Source organism: Muscardinus avellanarius (genome assembly GCF_963383645.1).
Source record: "Muscardinus avellanarius genome assembly, chromosome: 18".
NCBI lineage: Eukaryota > Metazoa > Chordata > Mammalia > Rodentia > Gliridae > Muscardinus > Muscardinus avellanarius.
The window spans coordinates 3,502,441-3,523,706 of record NC_137804.1 but is presented as its reverse complement, the minus strand read 5'-3'; the positions used below and the strand labels follow the sequence as shown (position 1 = coordinate 3,523,706).

At 50.5% G+C, this 21,266-nt stretch overlaps 1 protein-coding gene across 2 annotated transcripts in view; it reads right to left on the bottom strand.

The window, feature by feature from the left end:
* Positions 1–1,571: 1,571 nt before the first annotated feature.
* Positions 1,572–21,266, bottom strand: part of CTDSPL (CTD small phosphatase like) — a gene marked incomplete at both ends in the record, with an annotated part of 118,310 nt that continues 98,615 nt past the window's right edge. Inside the window, 6 exons of one of the 2 annotated variants that reach the window (XM_080714859.1) lie at positions 1,572–1,638; positions 2,639–2,760; positions 9,879–10,064; positions 13,245–13,337; positions 16,274–16,330; positions 20,461–20,562. In XM_080714859.1, the coding sequence (XP_080570985.1) occupies positions 1,572–1,638; positions 2,639–2,760; positions 9,879–10,064; positions 13,245–13,337; positions 16,274–16,330; positions 20,461–20,562 (627 nt within the window). Of the gene's footprint in view, positions 1,639–2,634; positions 2,761–9,878; positions 10,065–13,244; positions 13,338–16,273; positions 16,331–20,460; positions 20,563–21,266 lie in introns of those variants that run through there. The other variant, XM_080714860.1, reaches the window with a different exon arrangement.

Sequence of the window (21,266 nt, the reverse complement as noted above, 5' to 3'; positions counted from 1 at the left end):
TTTAAAGCTCACTGTTTAATAAAAGGTGATAATTAAAAACAATACCCGTATTTACCTTTAAAAAACATAAACCCCAAACATCCATCTCATTTCTTGGCCTTGTGTTAGAATTCTATTGCTTCTTTTACATGTAGATGATTAAAAAATATATATATATATATATAATATATATATATAATATAGATTTTTTTGATTATGTACATAGAGCAGATTCAAAGGTTAAAATAAAAACAGGATTTTGGAGTGTGATCAAATAAGGTGCACAGAGTCCAGAACCCTTAGAGGCCTGGGACGCCTCCCAGGACATTCTGTGTCTATGGTGACCGGGGCTGGGCTCCCTCCCCAGCAGCTGCGCACTGGATTAGTGCATTGGCCGACAGACGCAAGGACTGCTCGGTGGAGGGTCTGGCTCCAGCCTGCCACGTGGCGGTGTCCTTACTCCGCTTGTGGAGAGTGGGGTGGGATTCCTGGGCTCACTTCCCCTGGAATTTTCTGGAATCTCAATCTTCTCTGTCCCCTCTTCCAAGCCAGGCCCGGTGACGCCAACGCGGAAGGGGCCCGGGCGGAGGTCTAAGGCTCTTATCGGGGCCTAGTTGAGCGCGGGTATCAACACAAGAGAGACACTTGACTGTAACATTCAAAACATTTAAGGCAGCGGGGTCATTTAACGACTGGTTTTCCAAATAAACGATTAGGCATGTGCACATCGGCCACGAAACTGTCCTCATCTGTGGTGATGCCTGGAGAGGGGCTGTCTGTTTTAATTGACATGTGGATCACTGGGCTGGGACACTCACAATGCCGGAGGCCTGGCCACCCCTGAACGTGTCCCTTCGGAACGCACAGAGGCCCGCGGACCAGAGCTCCTGCGAGGAGGGACTGACAGCTGGCTTCATTATTTTCTGCACAGAAGCACAGAAAGAAACTTCACCTGGACCCTCAATTTCGAGTCTTGTCAGTACCAGTTTCTCCCACCAGAACTCTGGCCGAGGCCCAACCCACAGAGGACTAAGGCAGCGGTGCCAGTGTGAAAGGGTTCTTGTTCGTTATTTTGGAAGAGCAATACTTTACAGACTGTCTTGTTCTACCAGGAACACGGCGGGGTTTAAACGCCAAACTGGGAAAAGGCTGCAAGAAGATCCTGGCCTCAGGCTGGGGAGCCTTTCCCCCTGGTTTGGAGCAACACATTCCCATTGATACAGGTTTCTCCAACTCTTGGCTCAAAGCAGGCTGTGCTTCCAAGGAGACGACCAAGAGATGGACTCGGGCCGCACCAACCTCGTGGCTGGTAGCGGCCACGGTTTCTCCGGAGAGAGCAGTCAGCTCATCACCGGAGCTGATGTCAACTGCGGTTTGAAACTCATGCCGCACCCGAGCGGCGGTGGGCACTGGCCCCTTAGCCTGGCCCCTTCTGCGTCCCTGGCGGCCGGTGCCAGGGAAGGGAGACAGGTGGTGCGGGCTGCAGTGGGAGGGACACCTGCTTCTGGCCCTGTCCAAGTCTGCAGCTTAGCAAAGAGTGAGCAGATTCTGAGCATAGGCACAGTGGCATAGAACAGTGTAACAGCCGCTGGTCAATTCCATTTGGTGACAGTACAGTAGCAGCAAAGAAAATCCCCAAACAGCTCCATGTGTACCTCCAGCTTTTGGAAAGGAAAGACTTAAAAACCAATACAATCACATAATCAGGTTTTTTTTTTTTTTAAATACCCAAGGGTTTTAGGGTTTCTTGTAACTGTTCTCCCCAAACCAATAACAGCATAACACCACCAAAAAACCCAAACCAAACCAAAACAAAAAACACGGAAGTATGGCAGTAGTGACGGCTAGGTCACTTTTCAAGGGTGGGGGGAGATGGGACCTTGAGACACACCTGTCATCCTCAGAAATCATCATATAAAATTTCCGAAAGTCTCGGAGCCACATAATTGCAGGTACATTCCAGACTGGGTGAGAAAAATGAGCAGATATGGCATAGTCATAAAATACACCCGTCAGGGGGAGCCTGGCCCTGCAGCTGCCACGGGCGTCCCAGGGCGGCGGCACTTGCTGGGATCTAGGCTCCTGCCCCGCCTCGGCCTCCTCCTATCCTGCCGCACACACGCCACCTGGTCCTAGAAAATTATCATCTTTTTCTTTAGCGTATCTACGACAATAAAGGACTAAAAGATGTCTGGAAGTATGCTGTGTAGAAAAATGAACTCTCGGCATAAAATAACATTCAAAAAAGGCACTTCATCCTGTAGGAAGGAGATTCTGAGTTGGGTCAGCTGCTCTGAGCTGGGACGGGAGGGGAAAGTTTGTCTGTTTGGAGGGGAGGATGGTGGGAAAGAAGTTTGACAGGTATCAAGCTTTCTCCCCCCACCCATATTTTTTTTTTCCTTTTTGGTATGTTTTAAGAAAAGCAAATCCAGTAAAATGCATGTCGCTTTATGAAACCTGTTAAAAGAGTTCTTTTTAAAATAGTTGTTTCTGTTCTTAAAAAACAAAACAGGTAGGCATGGCCACGTTCACCCAGTGGCCCGAAGCACAGAGTCTCCTCATTTTCGGCTCGGGGCGTTGAGGCCGGTCAGGGCCCCCGAGGCCGGCTGGAGGTTCCAGAGCGCGCAGGGTCGGCGGGCGGGCGGGCGGCCGGGGCTACCTGTTGCAGAGTCTCTGAAGCATGTTATACACATCATCCTCCCGGCTCAGGCCCTCGAAGAAGGGGATGAGGTCCAGCAGCTCCGTGTCCGTCATGTCATCGAACCAAGACTGCACGGGCACCTGGAAGACAGCAGGCACAGGAGGCAGCGGGACTGAACCCAGGGCTGGGCACCAGGAGGCAGCGGGACTGAACCCAGGGCTGGGCACCAGGAGGCAGCGGGACTGAACCCAGGGCTGGGTACCAGGAGGCAGCGGGACTGAACCCAGGGCTGGGCACCAAGAGGCAGCGGGACTGAACCCAGGGCTGGGCGGTGCGCCTGGGCTAACTGGGGCGCCGCACTATAAAAAAATTATTTGGGTGCTGGGGATTGAATGCAGGGCCATTCTACCTCTGAGCTGCATCTCCAGCCCTATTTTATTTTTTATTTGGAAACAGGGTCTTGCTAAGGTGCTCAGGGTCTTGCTAAATTGCTGAGATTGGCTTCGACCTCGCGATCCTCCTGTCTCCGCCTCCTAAGTACTATGATTATAGGCATGTACCACCACATCCGGCTAGGGCCCTAGACATTTTGAAATGAAAGTCCTATCATTTTCTTTGGTAAAGAGGACTGGTATCTAAAATCAACATTCTGTTTGTTCCCCTGTTCCAACCAAGGTCAATCCAAAGCTACATGGTTTGGGAGGCCACTCAGAGAGGCACAGAATTCCCAGGCTGTGCGTCTGTGCCTTTTGTGTGTGTGTGTGTGGTGCTGGGAATTGAACCCAGGGACATTCCACCTCCAAGCTATACCCCCATTTTATTTTATTTTATTCTATACCCCTATTTTATTTTATTTTGATACAGGGTCTTGCTGGTTTGATGAGAGTCTCACTAGTTGTTGAGGCTGTCCTTGAACCTGTGATCCTCCTGTCTCAGCCTCCCGAGTACTGGGATTATGAGCATGTGCCACCACGTCTGACTGCATTTGCCTTTTTAAAAAAATCTTCCTGCCACGGAAAAAGGAGCCGGGGCACAGAGTATATAAGAACTAGCTTTGCTACTTGCAACTTTAAAAAGCTCTTTTTACTGCGCCGAGTCAGCTCCTGTGCCTCGGAGCACACAGAGCCAGGGCTGGTCCATTTGGCACCAACTCCGGGAGCTGAGGTCCTGGCCAGGTCCCACCGCATGGCGCAGGCAGGTGGGGAGTTTCCTCCCAGGCTCAGCGTGACCAGGTCCAAGCAGAAGCAGCATATGGTGGGCATTCTGAAGCCACAGGGAAAGGCAGGGCTGCCCCTGGTTGTAGGTAGAGGGGTAGGGTGGGCAGCACCCCGGGTACAAAGGTAAGTCTCAAAGAGAAACTTGACCCAGGCATGGTGGTGTACACCTGTAATCCCAGTATTTGGGAGGCTGAGACAGGGGGACTGCAGGCTGGAGGATGGCCTCAGCAGCTTTGTGAGACCATCAAAATAACACATAAAATAAGGCTGGGGGTATATAGCTCAGAGGTAGAAGGCCCCTGGGTTCAAAACCCAGCAAACACACACACACACACACACACACACACACACACACACACACACACACAGAAATGTGAGCAACCCAAAAAGGTTTAAAAGTCACATTTTGGCCCTTTTATGCATCTAATGACAGAAACATAAAAATTCACTGTATAATTTTTATTTTATTTTATTTAATTTTTATTTTTTTGGTGGTACTGGGGTTCCTGGAAGCCCTCCTTCCTCCGGGCTACACTCCCAGACCTATTTTATATTTTTGAAACAGGGTCTCTTACGCCAGCACGGCTGGCTTCGAACCTGCGTGATCCTCCTGTCTCCACCTCCCAAGCGCGGGGATTACAAGCGTGCGCCACCACGCCCGGCTGTATAATTTTTAAAAATAAGAAAATGTAAGGATTAACAGGAAAATAAGTACCATAAGGGAAGGGGAGAGACTGGTTGGGAAGAGATATGAACAAGATTTCCCCAATGTGCCTTCATTGATACTCCTGATGATGAAGTCATATACATTTGCTATATAATCAAAATAAAATTAAACCATAAAGAGGCAAGTAGAAAATGAAACTAAATGTGTGTGTACACATACACATGCACACACACACATGCATACATATATTTATGTACATATATATATAAAATCTCTGATGACGACCACACAAAACTAATTTCAAATGACTTTTGTTCTGCAGCGCTGGGACCAGAGCCAGGGCCTCCTCCGCGCCAGGCGAGTGCTCTCCCACCGAGCCACATTCCCAGTGATTTCAGGATTTGGAATCTGACCATACATCTCTCCCAAAACCCCTACACTGCATTCAATTCCTGTTCTCAGTAGTTAATATTAGTATTGTTACTTTGAATTAAACATACACTACAGATTAAATAAAACATGTACTTATTGTATTATTCATAAGAATCAAGCAATTCAGCACGCGATACAGAGATTCAAATACAAAAACAAAGAAGTTAAGTAGAAGCTGTTATCTTGATGTCAAATTGGTAAAACTAGTGTAAATTTGATTTTGTTTTCTAAGAATACATTTTTTCAGGCCGGGTGTGGTGGCGCACGCTTGTAATCCCCGCGCTTGGGAGGCGGAGACAGGAGGATCACGCAGGTTCGAAGCCTGCCATGCTGGCTTAAGAGACCCTGTTTCCAAAAATAAAAAAAGTATAAAATAGGTCTGGGAGTGTAGCCTGAGGTACAAGGGCTTCCAGGAACCCCAGTACCACCAAAAAAATAAATAAATAAATAAATAAAAATAAAAATAAAAAAATAAATAAATAAAAAATAAAAAAAATAAAAGAATACTTTTTTTCTTACTTTTAGCTTTGACTTCTAGTATGGCTATTAGTCAAGCACAGCCCATAGCAGCGCAAGTCTATTCAAAGTACGGCCTTTAAGACTCATTTTCACTAAGAGAAACCAGACCCCACAGAAAGACAGTGGGTTTTAGGGCTGGAGCTAGAAGGATTCAAGGAGTCAGGAACAGCTTCCTTGCGGTGCTGGAGACCAAACCCAGGGCCTTGGGGATGCTCAGCGTGTGCTCTGCCACTGAGCTATGCACCCAGCCCCAAGCCTGGGACATCTTGTACCAGAAGGCAGAGATGCTGTCAAATACTGCTGTCTTTTGGAGGATCTTCCCTGGCCAAAGGTGAACACTATAAATGGACTGGAACAATTAAACCAAATCTATGAGCTCGTACAACACTCAAACCCACGGGGTACGTTTGGAGGTTGCTAGAGCACTAACTCATTAGTTCAAAATTATGGGATTAGAGGAAAAGGACCAAGACTTTTACCTTGCTCTCTCTGTTCAAACACTCGAACTATATTTTAGGCATGGCAAGTAGACAATGAGGACAAGCTCTTTTTTTTTTTTAAGTAAGGCCAATAAAAGCAGAAAGATAGGATTTAGAAATCACCATTTTGCAATCTGTAATGAAATCATGGATGGAGACGAGGATCACTGGCATCTGCCTTAGTTATGAGGCAAGGAGCTAACGGGAAGCCTTAGGTACTTATTTTTTTTTTGTGGTACTGGAGGTTGAACCCAGGGGGTATTTTACCTTTGAGTTGTACCTTCAGCCCTATTTTATTTTTTATTTTGAAACAGTGTCTCGTTAAGTTGCAGAAGGTGCAGAGGGCCTCACTAGCTGAGACTGGCTGCAAACCTACGAGTCTCCTGTCTCAGCTTCCCAAGTACTGGGATTACAAGTGTGCAGCACCACTCCCTGAAAGGGGGAACTTTATAATGAATGGTTCAGGCTAACAAAACTTGAATATGAGGACCAACTTTAAGCCTTTTTTTTTCAGTACGGGACATTGAACGCATAGGCATCCTACAGCTGAGCTACACCCACGTCTCTTTTTACTACTTATTTTGAAACAAGGTCTTGCTAAATCCCTGAGGCTCAGCCTCAAATCTGCAATCCTCCTGTCTTGGCTTCTCACACACTGGAATCACAGGCGTGTGCCACCACACCTGGCTCAGCTTGAAATCTTCATGGGGCAGTCTGACATTATAGGTCATCGGATATGATTTTATAAAGGGAAAAAGAAAATGAACCTCCATCTCATCAAGTGGTGAATAAAGGGCTAGTTACTTGTTTAAAGGCTACAGGGTGGCTGAAAAAACATTACACACCCATGAAACACCACAAGGCAGCAACCAGACACATCTAGAATGCAGAAACGTTCTATAAGACAGACAACCAAACCTTCTACAAAGAAATGGCATAGAAAAAAACGGGAAGGAAAAAGTTACCATACAAGAGACTTGACCGACACATTAGCCAAAGCAATACATGGACCTGTTTTTGGTTCTTTCAAATAATGCAGATGGAAGGGACACCGAGAGATGACAGGACCAGGGGAACACAGCTACGGTGTGACAACATAAGGACCTCCTGGCTGAGTCCCGCATGATAATGGGAGCTGCAACTATATTAAAAAGTGATCCGACGTGGTGCTCACGCTTGTAATTCCAGCACTTGGGAGGCTGAGACAGGAGATTCGCAGGTTCGTGGCCAGCCTCAGCTACTTAGTGAGGCCCTCTCTGCAACTCAGTGAGACCCTGTTTCAAAATAAAGAATAAAAAATAGGGCTCCCGAGCTGGGCGTGGTGGCGCACGCTTGTCATCCCCGCGCTTGGGAGGCAGAGACAGGAGGATCGCGCAGGTTCGAAGCCAGCCGCGCGCGCTGGCTTAGGAGACCCTGTTTCCAAATAAAAAATGTAAAAATAGGTCTGGGAGTGTAGCCCGGAGGTAGAAGGGCTTCCAGGAACCCCAGTACCACTAAAAAAAAAAACAAAAAACAAAAAACAACAAAAAAAATAGGGCTCGCGGTGTAGCTCAGAGGTAGACTGCTCCTGGCCTGGGTTCCATCCCCAGTACCCACCCCCCCCCACACACACACACTGATCCTTCTTAAGGAGGCTGAGGCAAGAAGATCACAAGTCTGAAGCCAGCCTGGACAACTCAGCCCTTCTGTCACAAAGACATAAAAAGGGGGCCAGGGCTGGCGTGGTGGTGCCTGCCTGTAATCCCAGTACTTAGCTGAAACAGGGGATTGTAGGCTGGGGACCAGCCTCAGCAAACTTAGTGAGACCTTGTTTCAAAATAAAATGTAAAAGGGGTTTGGGAGTTTATCTTGGCGGTAGAATATCCCTGGATCCAATCTCTCTGTACCAAAAAAATAAAAAAAATTAAAAAGTAACCCTTATCTATTACCAAATGTACATTCCCAGATGCATTAGGTTGCATTTGATTTTCGTTAAAATGAACATGCATATAATAATGTTGCCTGCTTGTTCAAATCCCCATGCCACACTAGCTGACTCTAGTGTGCTGTAAGTGGTGCTATCCACCTGGACCTGGTGTGGGTGGAGCCTGAGCCTGTGTGAGGGAGGGGTGCGCTCCAGGAAGCCAAGGCCCTGGTGGGCGCTGGCTGTGGAGCAGGCAGCAGCAGGCAGGCTGATTCCCCTCCCCCTAGAAACGCTGAGTGGGCAGGAGAGACGGAAGAGCTGCCCCTTGAGAGGAGGCACCATCCGCCCAGGAGTTTTAACTATGTAGTTTTAACTATGTAGTTTTAACTATATCTCCATGGTCTGCTATCTGAAGCCCTTCTTAAAGTGTTTCATTCATTCCTGTTTTTTTTTTTTTTTTGGTGTGTGTGTGTGTGTGGTAGTGGGGATGGAACCCAGAGGCATTCTACCTCTGAGCTACATCTCCAGGCCTATTTTTTATTCTTCATTTTGAAGCAGGATCTCACTGAGTTGCAAGGGGCCTAAGTAGCTGAGGCTGTCTGCAAACCGCGATCCTCTGGTCTCAGCCTCCAGAATGCTGGGATTACAAGCGTGAGCCACCGCACCCGGCCTCACTTCTGTTTAAGATACACCTCTGCACGCTTGTAATCCTAGCATTTGTGAGGCTGAGACAGGAGGATCACGGTTTGCAGACAGCCTCAGCTACTTAGTGAGGCCATTTGCAACACAATGAGACCCAGTTTCAAAATTAAGAATAAGCTGGGCTTGGTGGCGCATGCTTGTAATCCCTGTGCTTGGGAGGCAGAGACAGGAGGATTGTGCAAGTTCGAAACCAGCCTCACTGGCTTAAGAGATCCTGTTTACAAATAAAAATATAAAATAGGTCTTGGAGTGTAGCCCGGAGGTAGAAGGGTTTCCAGGAACCCCAGTACCACAAAAAAAAAAAAAAAAAAAAAAAAAAAGAATAAAAAATAGGGCTGTGGGTGTAGCTCAGAGGTACAATGTACAATGTCCCATCTGGGTTCCATCTCCAGTACTGCTAAAAAAAAAAAAAAAAAAACCGGGGTGGGGGCTCAGCCTCTGAGTCTGCAGGGTCACAAAGCCTTGGGCAGCTCCACAGGTTAATGACAGACAGAAGCCTCTGCGCAACCCTAGAGAGCGCTAAGAGAGCCACGGTGGACTGAGCACTGGCCAGCCCTGAGCACGGGTGTAAGTGTTCTTCAACTAGCCACACTGACCTCCCCAAAGAGTCTACAAGATTGGCATTCCTCTAATTCCTATTTGACAGACAGGCAACCGAGGGTTGGCGAGGTTAAATAACTTGGCTGAGTCACACGACTGCCAAGTGGCCGAGTTGGAATTTCACCCGGGAAAGGCTCGGAAACCTTCTTGTGAAATAGTTCAAAGGGGATGAAACTTGGCGGTGGAGCACTGATCTTGCCCGTGTCAGACCCTGGGTTCAACCCCCAGTACTTCCAAAAAAAAAAAAAAAAAAAAATCAAAAAAGCAAAAAGCAAAAAGCAAACTCTCTCTAGGCATGTGGTCACACACCTGCAATCTCAGTATTTGGGAGGCTGAGCAGGTTGTAGACCAGCCTCAGCAACTTGGCAAGGTCCTCAGCAATTTAGCGAGACTAGTTTCAAAATAAAAAAAGGGCTGGAGGTGTAGCTCGGACGTAGAATGCCCCAGGGTTTAATTTCTGGTACCAAAAAACACAAAAACAAAGCCGGGTGTGGTGGTGCAGGTTCAAGGCCAACCTTGGCAACTTAGCAAGGCTCTCAGTAACCTAGTGAGACCCTGTTTCCAAATAAGAAATTAAAAATCAGGCTGGGGGTATAGCTTGGAGGTAGAATGCCTCTGGGTTCAATTTCCAGTACTAAGCCAAACCAACCCCCAAAATAAAACCTCTCAAAAACCACCAAGCAAAGTGGTGCCCTCCTGGCAAGAGAGGGCCTGCCATCTTCTCCTTGGGGCCACTTACTGCGTTCTCAGGATGGAAGATGTAGGAGGCGGGAGAATTGTCCACGATGATCACCTTGCTCAGCTCCCGTCCCAGGCGGCTCAGGTCCTTCACGTAGTTCCCACGATGGAAAACGCATGATTCTCTGAAGAGCCGGGCCCGGAACACACCCCAGCGGTCTAGGAGGTCAGCCACGGGGTCTGCGTACTGCAAGGGTGTTGCAGTAAAGTTGGGCACCCGGAGGAGCCAGAAACCCTGACCTACTGCAAGATCTATTTCTTAAAAAATGGATTTAAAGCAAGATCTACTTTTTATTTTTTTTATTTTTATTTTTATTTTTTATTTTTGGTGGTACTGGGGTTCCTGGAAGCCCTTCTACCTCCGGGCTACACTCCCAGACCTATTTTTACATTTTCATTTTTGGAAATAGGGTCTCTTAAGCCAGCGCAGCTGGCTTCGAATCTGCGCGATCCTCCTGTCTCTGCCTCCCAAGCGCGGGGATTACAAGTGTGTGCCACCACGCCCGGCAAGATCTAAATAACTGGAAGCGAGCCAAGCGTGGTGGCACACGCTTGTAATCCCAGTACTTGGGAGGCTGAGACGGGAGGATTACAGGTTCACAGGCAGCCTCAGCTACTTAGTGAGGCTCTCTGCAATTAGTGAGACCTGCCTCAAAATAAAGAACAAAAAAAATCGGGGCTGAGGGTGTAGCTCGGAGTTAGAATGCCCCTGGTTTCAATCCCTGGTACTGGAAAAAAAAAAAAATCCCCCTAAAACCTAAAAACTCAAAATGTTTTAAGATCCTGGTTATTTCCTCTTTACATAGATGAGATAGAACTGAATTCTTCCATTTTTCTCACATCGAATCCATCAGAAAATCTTGTCAGCTTCATCTCCAGAAATAACCCAACTGCACCTGCATGTCTTTAAGTCTGGGCCAGGCTTCAAGTCTCTGGCCTGGGAGGCTCCGTTTCCCTTCTGGCCTCCCTTCCCAGCCCATTCCCTGCACAATGGTCAGAGTGGCCTCTGGAAAAACACTCCCCATTTTGCCCTCCCGCTTGGAAGCCCCACTGCCTACCCACTGGACAAGGAGCGAGGCCGGGCCTCAGTACCAAGGCCAACGTGAGGCGCACGGCCAGGAGTCACGGGGCTGGTGACTCTGGGGCGGCGGTGAGCCTGGGGGCTGTGTTAGAAAGACCAGCACAGAATCCATAGGCAAGTCCCTTCGCCTTACAGGATGCTGTGGACCGAGGCAGAGCCCAGAGCAGCTGTCTTTCCTAGGAACTAAGTGGGGCTGACCCTGGAGGGAAGATGGTCAGCCTCCTCCTATTGGACACTGGTAGTGGTGGCACTTGTCTATCAGGGAAGCGCCGGGAGCTCCGTGCCTGCGAGACACATGTGAAGAACGCAGGCCTCATGAAGGCAGGGACCGTCTTGTGTGTTCTCTCCTGTAACCCTAGTAACCTGGAGACGGTACATGTGGTAGGAACTCGGCACACGTAGTAGGACTATGGTACACATAGTAGGTACTGCTGGGAAGATGAAGGGTTGTGTGATGAGGAGCTGGTGCTGGAGGGCTCAGACGGGTGGTGGGACTTCCTGGAGGTTAGGAGTGATGGGCAAGAAGCCCCCCTACCAGTGCGGAGCAGGCAGCTGAGCGCACAGCCAGGCCGACTTCGGGGCTTTCAGGGGCTGGAAGGCTGAAATGTGGAGGCTGACTTGGCTCAGCCGGGTGGGGTGGCAGCCAGAGACAACGGGGTGAGGGCAGGAGAGAAGCCCAAAGACGGTGCGCAAGTGCAGACTGGGGACAGTGCCCGGGAAGTGTTTTCAATTTGGCCAGAGAAGAAACGACCCTGGGCCGGGCGCACCGGCGCAATCTTCCCGTCTGTTATTTCTTCGTTTATTGCTTCGGGCTCCTCAGTGAGCCCGCGCGCTGTCAGGAGAGCCAGCAAGGCTGCAGAGGCAATCAGTCTTGGTGCCCCTCGTCCGAAGGACGACGCACTAAGGACCACTTAGTTTTCTCCGAGGCCTTGCTCTCTTTTTGGGATGCAAGAATAAGGTCTGAGTTCTGGATTCCTCTCCAGCGGCTCCGGCTCCGAAGCCCAGCGGAAGGCTGCGCAGGTATGGCTCTCAGCTCGGTCATCACAGAGGCGGACCCCACAGAGCGTCCAGGCCAGCAAAGCAGCGTGCCCAGGACCCTGGAGCTAGGACCCTCACTGTGCGGAGGGGGAGGTGGGGTGTGGGCACCAGGACACCATCCAGTAGTGGGTCGTGCGTGAAGAAGCTACTGCGGGAGTCCCTGGAACGGATCTGCCACAGGCAGACGACCCACATGGGCTCAGTCCCCAGGGTAGCCATGAAGACACCGGAGAGACCACCAAGTGCCTGGTATTGGCCCAGGGAGAGTCAGGGCTTCAGAGACAGTAACGACAAGAGCCAGGGAGGAGCCAGGGCCAACCTGCCTGCTCTGCATGCGGCACCGCGCCTTGTCCCACCTGTGAAGGGGACCCTGCTGTGGGCCTGCTTGCTTTTCTTAAACAAGTGGGAGAGGCCCACACGGCTCTATTCGGCCAGAGCGATCTAGATGCTGGGCGAGCGTTTCATAGTGAGTCGTAAGAGCGAAACGTGTCGGGAAGATGTTACCGCCATTGATGCCTGAGATGCCAAGCACTGAATGTCAGTAGTGCTTACCTCATGCCAGTGCCCAGCAGACAGACACGGAACACAGAAAGGCTTCTGGTTACCATGGTGATGGGAGGCAGCAGGAAAGGGTTCTGTGAAGGTGCCCTACGCAGGGCTCAACGGGTGCTTCACTGGATGTGAGTCAGGGGCCATGTCGAGCCCTTTTGGTGGGATATTCCATTTAAGCCACCCCAAGGAAGCAGACGGGATTATCCCCGATTATGGGAGAAGAAACAGAGGTGCCAGGAGCCAGATGACTTACCTGGGGTCAAGTGCAACTCAGGGCAGAGCGGGAACTTGCATCAGCCCGTGGCTATGGGTGACTCTCTACGCCCGTCTCTCCTCTGTCCCTCCCCCAAGCTAAAGCCAAGGACACAGGGCTCTCTAGCACTCAGCTGCCAGTCAGTGGGCGAGGGGTGCCCCAGCGTGCCTATGGCACTCAGTCATCTTTTTGGGGACACACTGGACGGACGTGGGATTCCCAGATCCAGGCAGCTGCACAGGGCACCTTCATAGAATGCTTGTTCTGTGGGCTCCCTGTCACCATGGTAACCAGAAGCCTTTCAGCATGGCGGTATGCACGTGGCCTGTATCCATCCCATCTGAGGTGGGAGCGTGTCCCTGTATAAATAGCTTCCCCCTCCTTAATGAAGGGCTCCTGGCAGACCAGGGCAGGGGTGCCCAGGTGGGGAGGGCAGGACCCACCTTGGCCAAGCTGGCGGTGAAGAGCACACACTCAAAGAGCTGCCCCATCCTCTGGAGGAACTCGTCCACATGTGGCCGCTTCAGCACATACACCTGCAAGGGTAGGAGACAGCAAGCTGGTCAGGCCTGGCCGAGGCCCGGCAGGCCCGGGAGAGAGCCGGCCGCCACTGCCTACTCTGCGGAACTTCTTCCCCACTGGAAGGCCTGGGGTTAAAGCACAGGCCCAGAAAAGCTGCAAGAAGGGACTCTGTCAGGCTGGGGAGCTCTGTGACACCATAAAGTTACTCTACTCGGGCTGGGCATAGAAAGCTCAGGGGATGGGAAGCCATCTCCTCCTGGGACCCAGAATTAAGCAATCAAGAGGGGCCTCTTTGCAGAGGGGTAAAAGAGAAGCCTTTTCTAGAATAGCTGGGTTCTGAGCACCCTTTGGGGGCAGGCCAGGTGGGGCCAACGCACGGGCTCCTGACTAGAGAAAGCCCACTCGAAACCAGCCACGCCGCTCTATACATCAAATTCCTGAAAATGCCGCCGGACGTATTTACTGAGCTACGGCCCTGTGCTCAGCCAGATACAGTTAGAGATGAACCTGACACAAGCCTTGTCCTTGAAGGGCTCGCAGTCTACAGCGGACACATGCAAAAATGTATGTAAGTCAACCCAGCAGAATGCAAGTCATAGCCGGGGGTAAATTAAAGAGCATCCGCTCCCCCACAGAAGGTAACACTTGGCCTGGGTCTTGAAGGATGAACCAGGTCTGCAAGGATGAGGAGAAGCAAGCTTCCAGGCAGAGGGAGACATGGGCCGGAGACCCGCAACACTGGGGGGCTAGAGCCCGGGGCCTGCGTGCCCAGCCCACTCTAGGCTGTCGGAGTAGATGGGAGGTGGTGGGGGGAGTGGCTGGAGATGATGTGGACAGGAAGGTGGCCATGAGCACCCATAGGGCCTCAGATGGCAGACAGAGCAGGCCGGATAAACTGCAGAAGTAGCCGAGGGGAGATGTTGCCGGCAGAATAATTCTACATGGAACTGAGAGTCTCAACAGGCCAGCAGCAGGTGCTCGGGAGGGCCAGGACTTGGTGGGTGGAACACTCACAGCTAAGGGAAAGCAGGGCAGGCCTGGGTCTGTGGCAGAGGGGGGGCCCTAGGACAGACGGCCTAGACTGGGTGCTAACACAGCTCTGAGCGGCTGGGAGGCCGGGGTGGGAGCTGAGGGCAGGGCCCGTGGCTGCAGCGGCTCCCGGCGCCACTAGGCCCACGACAGTCCTCGGTGCTGGTGCTAGCGGTCCTGTGTGTCCTCGGGAGTGCTGCGTGGGAAGCAAGCTTGGCTCCATGAAAAGGGGCAGGAGGCAGACTGGGAGCTTTGGTGCCGGTGCCTCTGGCAGAGAGGGTCCCGGGCCTGGATGCCAGTGTCCGGGCTCGCGTCCCCGTGCAAGTAACCAAGAATAGGCCCATTGGGACCTGCACAGCCTATCCTGGATTACTTGAACGAGGCCACGGCCTTTGCCAGGGCCTTGGTCCTCCAGATCTTGGTGCCTGTGGCTTCCTTCCCTCAGGAGAGTTCTGACCCAGTCCTGGGGCCCCGGGGTGTCTACCGCCAAGTGACTCACAGCGCAGTCAGGAGGGAGGCTGGGGAGCAGGGGTGGCGCCAGCGGCTGCTCATGTCCATAGTCACGTGGTGCGAGGGGGCGTCCCTCTCCTAACGTTTGGCATGCACTGGGCAGCCCCGCTTGGTCTCGTCACCGGCCCTCCGCAACAGGGGCCGAGGTAATAAACGCAGAAGACGTGACTGCTCTCAGATGCTGAGGTAATTCAGCGGATGCTTTTTGCAAATGTTAAATACCCAGGAACTCGCAGTTTGGGCTCCTTGATGGCTTGAAAAAGCATGAAGTAGGGAGATGGCCCTGGCTGCCCTTCCCCGGGGACTATTTCCTGGCAGAAGCTCCTGGAGAACGAGCCCGAAAGCAAGGTCTGGGGGTGAGGGGAGGGGGACCCGAGCACCAGGAAGGAGCCCTGGACCGGGAGGAACTGGAACCCTCACGCTACTTCTTCCCGCTGTATGACTTTGAGCCAACTCTTTGCCTGGCTGAGCCTCAACTTTCCCTTCTGGGCAATGAGGGGGTGAGACCCACTGATTTCCAATGCCGCTTACAGTTCTAAAGCCCTGCACTCTGGAGATGGTTAACATGGTTAAGGAAAGATTCTACTGTGGCCCAAGTACGAAGAGAGATTTTCCTTCCTGGAATATAAGGCCAGACACTCTCCCTTTAAGACCTCCGAGCACACAAGGAAGAGGGTCAGATCATCCCTGTGGAACACCTGCCAAAAGCTACCACCATTCCTTTTACCTTTAAGGCTCGTTTTCCTATAATGTTTCTGATATGTTCAAAAATGAAGCTATTTCCGGAAGAGCTTTATTATGCAGATAAGAAAAAAAAAAGTCACCAAGAACCAAGACGATGTATGCCAACTGATGCTGAAGCTGGGCTCTTTATTCCCAGCAGCTGGTGGATCCCCAAACACACCCTCCCCCCTTTGCCTTGGGGCTGGGTATATGGTAAAGATCCACTGAAGAACTCAGGACGAGAAGATACGAGTCCGGAGCAGCTGGCTCTGGAGATGGACATGTTCCCCAAGAATCCACCTTAAGCGGGTAACTTGTATTCTCTCTCGCGCGGCCGGCTGGAAGAGCAGCTCAAGGCAATTACACGAGGGGGTTAATTAGACCTGCGAGTAGGCCAGTGGGGGTGCGGACACTTCTAAAAGTCTGCACCGAATCAAAGAGCTATTTGAACTTGCAGCCGCATCTAATATAATATTTATTCTGTATAAACTCAGTATACAACAAAGTCAAAGCACATGCAGGAAAAAACCACCACCGTATTTATTACATAAAATCTGTTTCTCTTGGATTGGATCAAATCGCCACTCTAAAGGGAATTTAAAAATGGCATTCACCGGGAGCGTAATTATATATAAAAAAAAAAACAACAAACGCTCGCTGAGACTCAAATTTAGCTTTGATTTCTCACCTGATGTATAGTTCCATCGATTTCCACCGGGACGATAAAATCAGCATTACTAATAGGCTAGAGAGAGAGAGAGAGGGAAAAAAAATAAAGGTAATTAATACGTCTGAAAGAACAAGATAAAATTGGAAATTGTAGCAAGAAAAAAGCTTGCCTGCACCAGTGTTTTGATAATTGGAAAAACAGTTCAGGAGAAGGATGTTGAAGCATGCCTTGATTCCTTGAACTAAGCACAGCAGGAAAGCACATTCTCTCTGTTCTGAGGGCCGTGGCGTTGCCAGCATCCTGGTCCAACCTCCTGGTCACCTGCCTCGCCTCGCCTCGCCTACCAAGGGTGGCACAGCCTGGCGAGAGAACGGGGTTCCTCAGAGACTCCAGCCCTGGCCCAGAGCCCCTCCAAGATGAGGGGAGCCACTGCCGGCCACCAGAGAGAGGAGGTGAGAGCCCCGTGTCCGGTGGCCAGTGGTACAGGGAAAACAACTGGGATTCTGGGGCTCACAGCAGGACCAAGGAGATGTGGAATGAAATCAGGGACCACCGGCCACCACCTCGGGCAGCTTTCCTTTTGTGGATTCCACTGTGTCTCCTCTCTCTCCCAGAGCTATGGGACATGTCTGATGAGTGCTGGAGGCTCCATCCGGCCGGCCCTAAGAATCACATCCCAGCCCTGCCTGATGACCTCCGCGGTCTCTGCCCTGGGATGGGGCGGCCCTCTCTCAACTGTTCTGCTCTAAGGAACGCAATACCCAGCACACTCACAAATGTCTAGTGTTTAATGTGAACTCTGGGACAATGTTAATGACACTTAAAAAATCAGATATAACTTTCCACCCGTCATGATATTATCAACGACGGACTTAACGCACAGTTCCAAGTGGGATTCTACAATTTAGGTAGAAAACCATTTATTTATTTATTTATTTATTTGCAGTACTGGGGATGGAATTCAGGAACATTCTACCTCTGAACTACAGCCCCAGCCTGATTTTTATTCTTTATTTCGAAATGGGATCTCACTGAGTTGCAAAAGGGCCTAAGTAGTTGAGGCTGGCCTCGAACTGCAATCCTCCTGTCTCAGCCTCCCAAGTGCTGGGATTACAAGCGTGCGGCACCACGCCCGGCTGGTAGAAAACCATTTAAACATACAGGCTCAACATGGGATCATGAGCCTGCAAACTTAGCAGAGGGGGAAGGGGGCCGTGTGCGGGGCAGCAGGAGACAGCTGTGGCCCGTGGAGCTTCTGATTAGAGTCTGGACTGGGGCTGCCGTTTAGTCCATTAACCGTATACACATTTTCGTTAATGTGTAAATTGGAAAAAAGTGTTGAAATGCTAGGTTAGCACCACTACTACGCGCTTGCTTGCAAAAGTGCTACCCGGGGCTTAAGATCTCAATCGACTCCCAGAGTCTGAAGGCCGAGGATGAGCTCAGTATTTTACAATTTCACAACTGAAATACAGAATCATAATGAAAAAAAAAAAAAGGAAAGACAGAGGAAGAAACTCTCCCATGGTACTGGATGGTGAAAACACATTCCTCAGAGTATTTTATTTTTATTTTTTTTAAATTAATTAAATTTTTTTTTGTGGTACTGAGGATGGAACCCAGGGGCATTCTACCTCTGAGCTACACCTCCAGCCCTACTTTTTATTCCTCTTCCTTCCTTTCTTCCTTCCTTTCTTTCTTCTTTCTGTGGTCCTGGGGGTGGAACCCAGAGGCTTTCTATCTCTGCACTACACTCCCAGCCCTATTTTATATTTTATTTGGAAACAGGGTCTCACTAAGTTGCCGAGAGCCTCACTAAGTAGCTGAGGCTGGCTTTGAACCTGTGCGATCCTCCTGTCTCAGCCTCCCAAGCGTGGGGATTACAAGCGTGCGCCACCATGCCTGGCTTATTTTTTATTTTGAAACAGGGCCTCCCTGAGTTGCAAAGGGCTTCACTAAGTAGTAGCTGAGCCTGTCCACGAACTGCAATCCTCCTGTCCCAGCCTCCCAAATGCTGGGATTACAAGCGTAATCACACCAAGCCACCACACCCGGCTCCTCAGAGTATTTTAAATGAAGAAAACCATTCCCAGCTTCCTACAGCACTGCCATTAAACTCCCGTGCCTGGGTGTAAGGTAGGTCACGCCGAAGCGAGGGTTCTTAACCTGGGGTCCATGCACCCGCGTGTATACAGGTGCACCTCCTCTAGGGAGGAGCTCACAGCTTTCAGATTCCCAGAAAGCCCTGAGAGGCCCTCAGGAGCATTCTACTTGCAGATGCAGGCAGGCCGGGCAGGGGAGATGCGAGGAAAGGCTGTTGACGGCTGGCGACATCGCTGCCCACTGAGCAGGCCCTGGGGATTCCGGGGTTGCCGAGGTTCTGCTTTTGGAGCCAGGACCCCTCCCTAACCTCGGGCAGCCTGGCCAGCATCACCCACCCTCCCTCCCAGAGTTGCTTGGGAGGCTGTGTATGCTGCCTAATAGCCGGCCTATGCACTGACGCCCCCCCCCCCCCCCAGAAGGACTTGAAAAAGTCCTGAGCAACTTGTCTGGAGGGGAGAAAATGCTTGCAATGCTGTCCAGAGCTGAGTTGGACATGGATGCTGTGGTCCCGGCCCCAGGGGGCTGGGGAATGAGGAAGTCCCTGATGCCCTAGTGCCAAGACAAGGCGACTTCTCCCTGGTCCAGGCCGGCAGTGGTCCCTCCTCCCAGCCTCCAGGGGGCTCACAGACAACAGCCTGGCCTTGTCCTGTTGAGGACGGGCGTTCCTGGCAGGAAGCTGTTGGGACAAGCAAGGCTTTTCTGCTTATCATAAACCCGCCATGAGCAAAGCGGGCTCGGGTGAGACTCAGCCCATCATGGGTGTTGATGAGGGTCTCCCAGTAAAGGGGGAGCTCAGCTGGGGTCAGAAGAGAAATGGGGCGCTGCTGGCCAGCGGCAGCAGAGACGTTCCATTCCCAGAAATGTCCCAGGGCCTTAGAGACCTGCTTCTCCCCACCGCGCTGCTTGCCTGCTTCCTTTCTTTTTTTTTTTTTTTTTGCAGGTCTGGGGATGGAACCCAGGGGCAACCGACCTCCGAGCTACACCCCCCTGCCCTATTTTTTATCCTTTATTTTGAAACCGGGTCTCACTTAGTTGCAAAGGGCCTCACTAAGTAGCTGAGGCTGTCTGTGAACCGTGATCCTCCGGTCTCAGCCTCCCGAATGCTGGAATTACAAGCGTGCGCCACCACGCCCGGCCTGCGCTGATTTCTTACTTCCAACCTTTTTCATTTATTTAGCCCATTGGCTTGTTTTTGGTTTTTGTGCCACTGGGGATTGTACCTAGAGGCGTTCTACTTCTGAGTTACAACCCCAGTCCTATTTTTTTTTTTTTTTTTTTGGTGGTACTGGGGTTCCTGGAAGCCCTTCTACCTCTGGGCTACACTCCCAGACCTAATATATATATATATATATATATATATATATATATATATATATATATATATATATATATATTTTTTTTTTTTTTTTTAAATTTGGAAACAGGGTCTCTTAAACCAGCAAGGCTGGCTCTGAACCAGCGCGATCCTCCTGTCTCCACCTCCAAGCGTGGGGTTTACAAGCGTGCGCCACCGCGCCCGGCACCCCCAACCTTTTTATTCCTTGTTTGGAAAGGGAGGGTCACTAGGTTGACCAGAGTCTCACTCACTAAGCAGCTGAGGCTGTCTGTGAACCGTGATCCTCCGGTCTCCGCCTCCTGAATGCTGGGATTACAACCGTGCACCACCACACCCGGCTTGGACATCTTTCAATAATTGATCTGAGCACATTTCCAAGACAGTGGGGCGCCTGACAGTTTCCCCTGCCCCTTCTCAAAATGGCACACGGCATTGCAGTTACTCTGACTGATCTATGTCCTGGGGCACCGGGTGCTGACTGCCGGCGCCACCTAAAGCTGTTTCTGCAGGGGTCGGTGTTGAAACACTCAAACCCCCCGTGTCCAGTGCGGTCTCAGCGAGGCTGGCCACCCAGCGTTTTCTTGTCCCAGTGGCCACGTTAATATTCAACTACTTTGGTTAACGTTCACCTGGGTTAATAAGCAGCGGCTGTTATTAGGACTGAAGTCACACGCTGACAACCACAGGCGTTCATTCTTCTTGTTTTTCCTTTTCAGGACAATGGCGATCGAATCGCAAGGACCAGTAGCATGCTCGGCTGACTTACCTTAAATGAACTGTGCACCAAGGTTTCATCTAAGTCAATGACCACACACTTCTTTCCATAGTCAAGCACCGTTACTTCTGGAAGGAGGTATTTAGCTGGTGGCTAAAGAGAAAACAAAGATCAATATTATTGCCTCTGTGTAAGAGATAAACCGATTCCCTTATCATCGTATATACTCTGTTAATGAGGCTATAAATGAAAGTGAACCTCTAAACGCCCAGTCAAATGCATCCTATAATTTTCTGAAGAACAACAGTAATAAGTCGTTTGCGACAGAAGTTTTGCCAAACCAAGATGGTGTCATTTCGTGCCTGGAGACTTGAGGCTTTGGTACTGGACCAACCTGGGTTGGAACGTCAGGTCTGGCACCTCCCTGGCCATAAGCTGGGCGAGGACCTACCATGAAAGGTTGTTGTTATCATTATCATGGCAGTAAAATGCCCGGCATCTTGCCTGGCGCAGATGGCAGGGCTACTGTGATTAAGACAGATGACACAAGAATGAGCGTTTAATTATAACAGCGACACCGACTTCGCAGGCTCATTTCCTGGGGTCATTATCTGCCTGCCATTCACTGTGGCGTGTAAGTCCACTTTAGACTCATGCTGACCAGTTTGTTTGTTTGTTTGTTTATTTAGTGACTGATATTTTTACACCCTTCAAGAGAAACTACAGACCCACCAGGAGAACGAAAGCAGGCTGAGGTTTCCCCTAAGACGAGGGAACAAAACCGTCTAAGGGCGGCATCTGATCTGGGCCTGCCCCACTGTGGCATAACGGAACAAATGTGGCATGTGCCGTGTGTT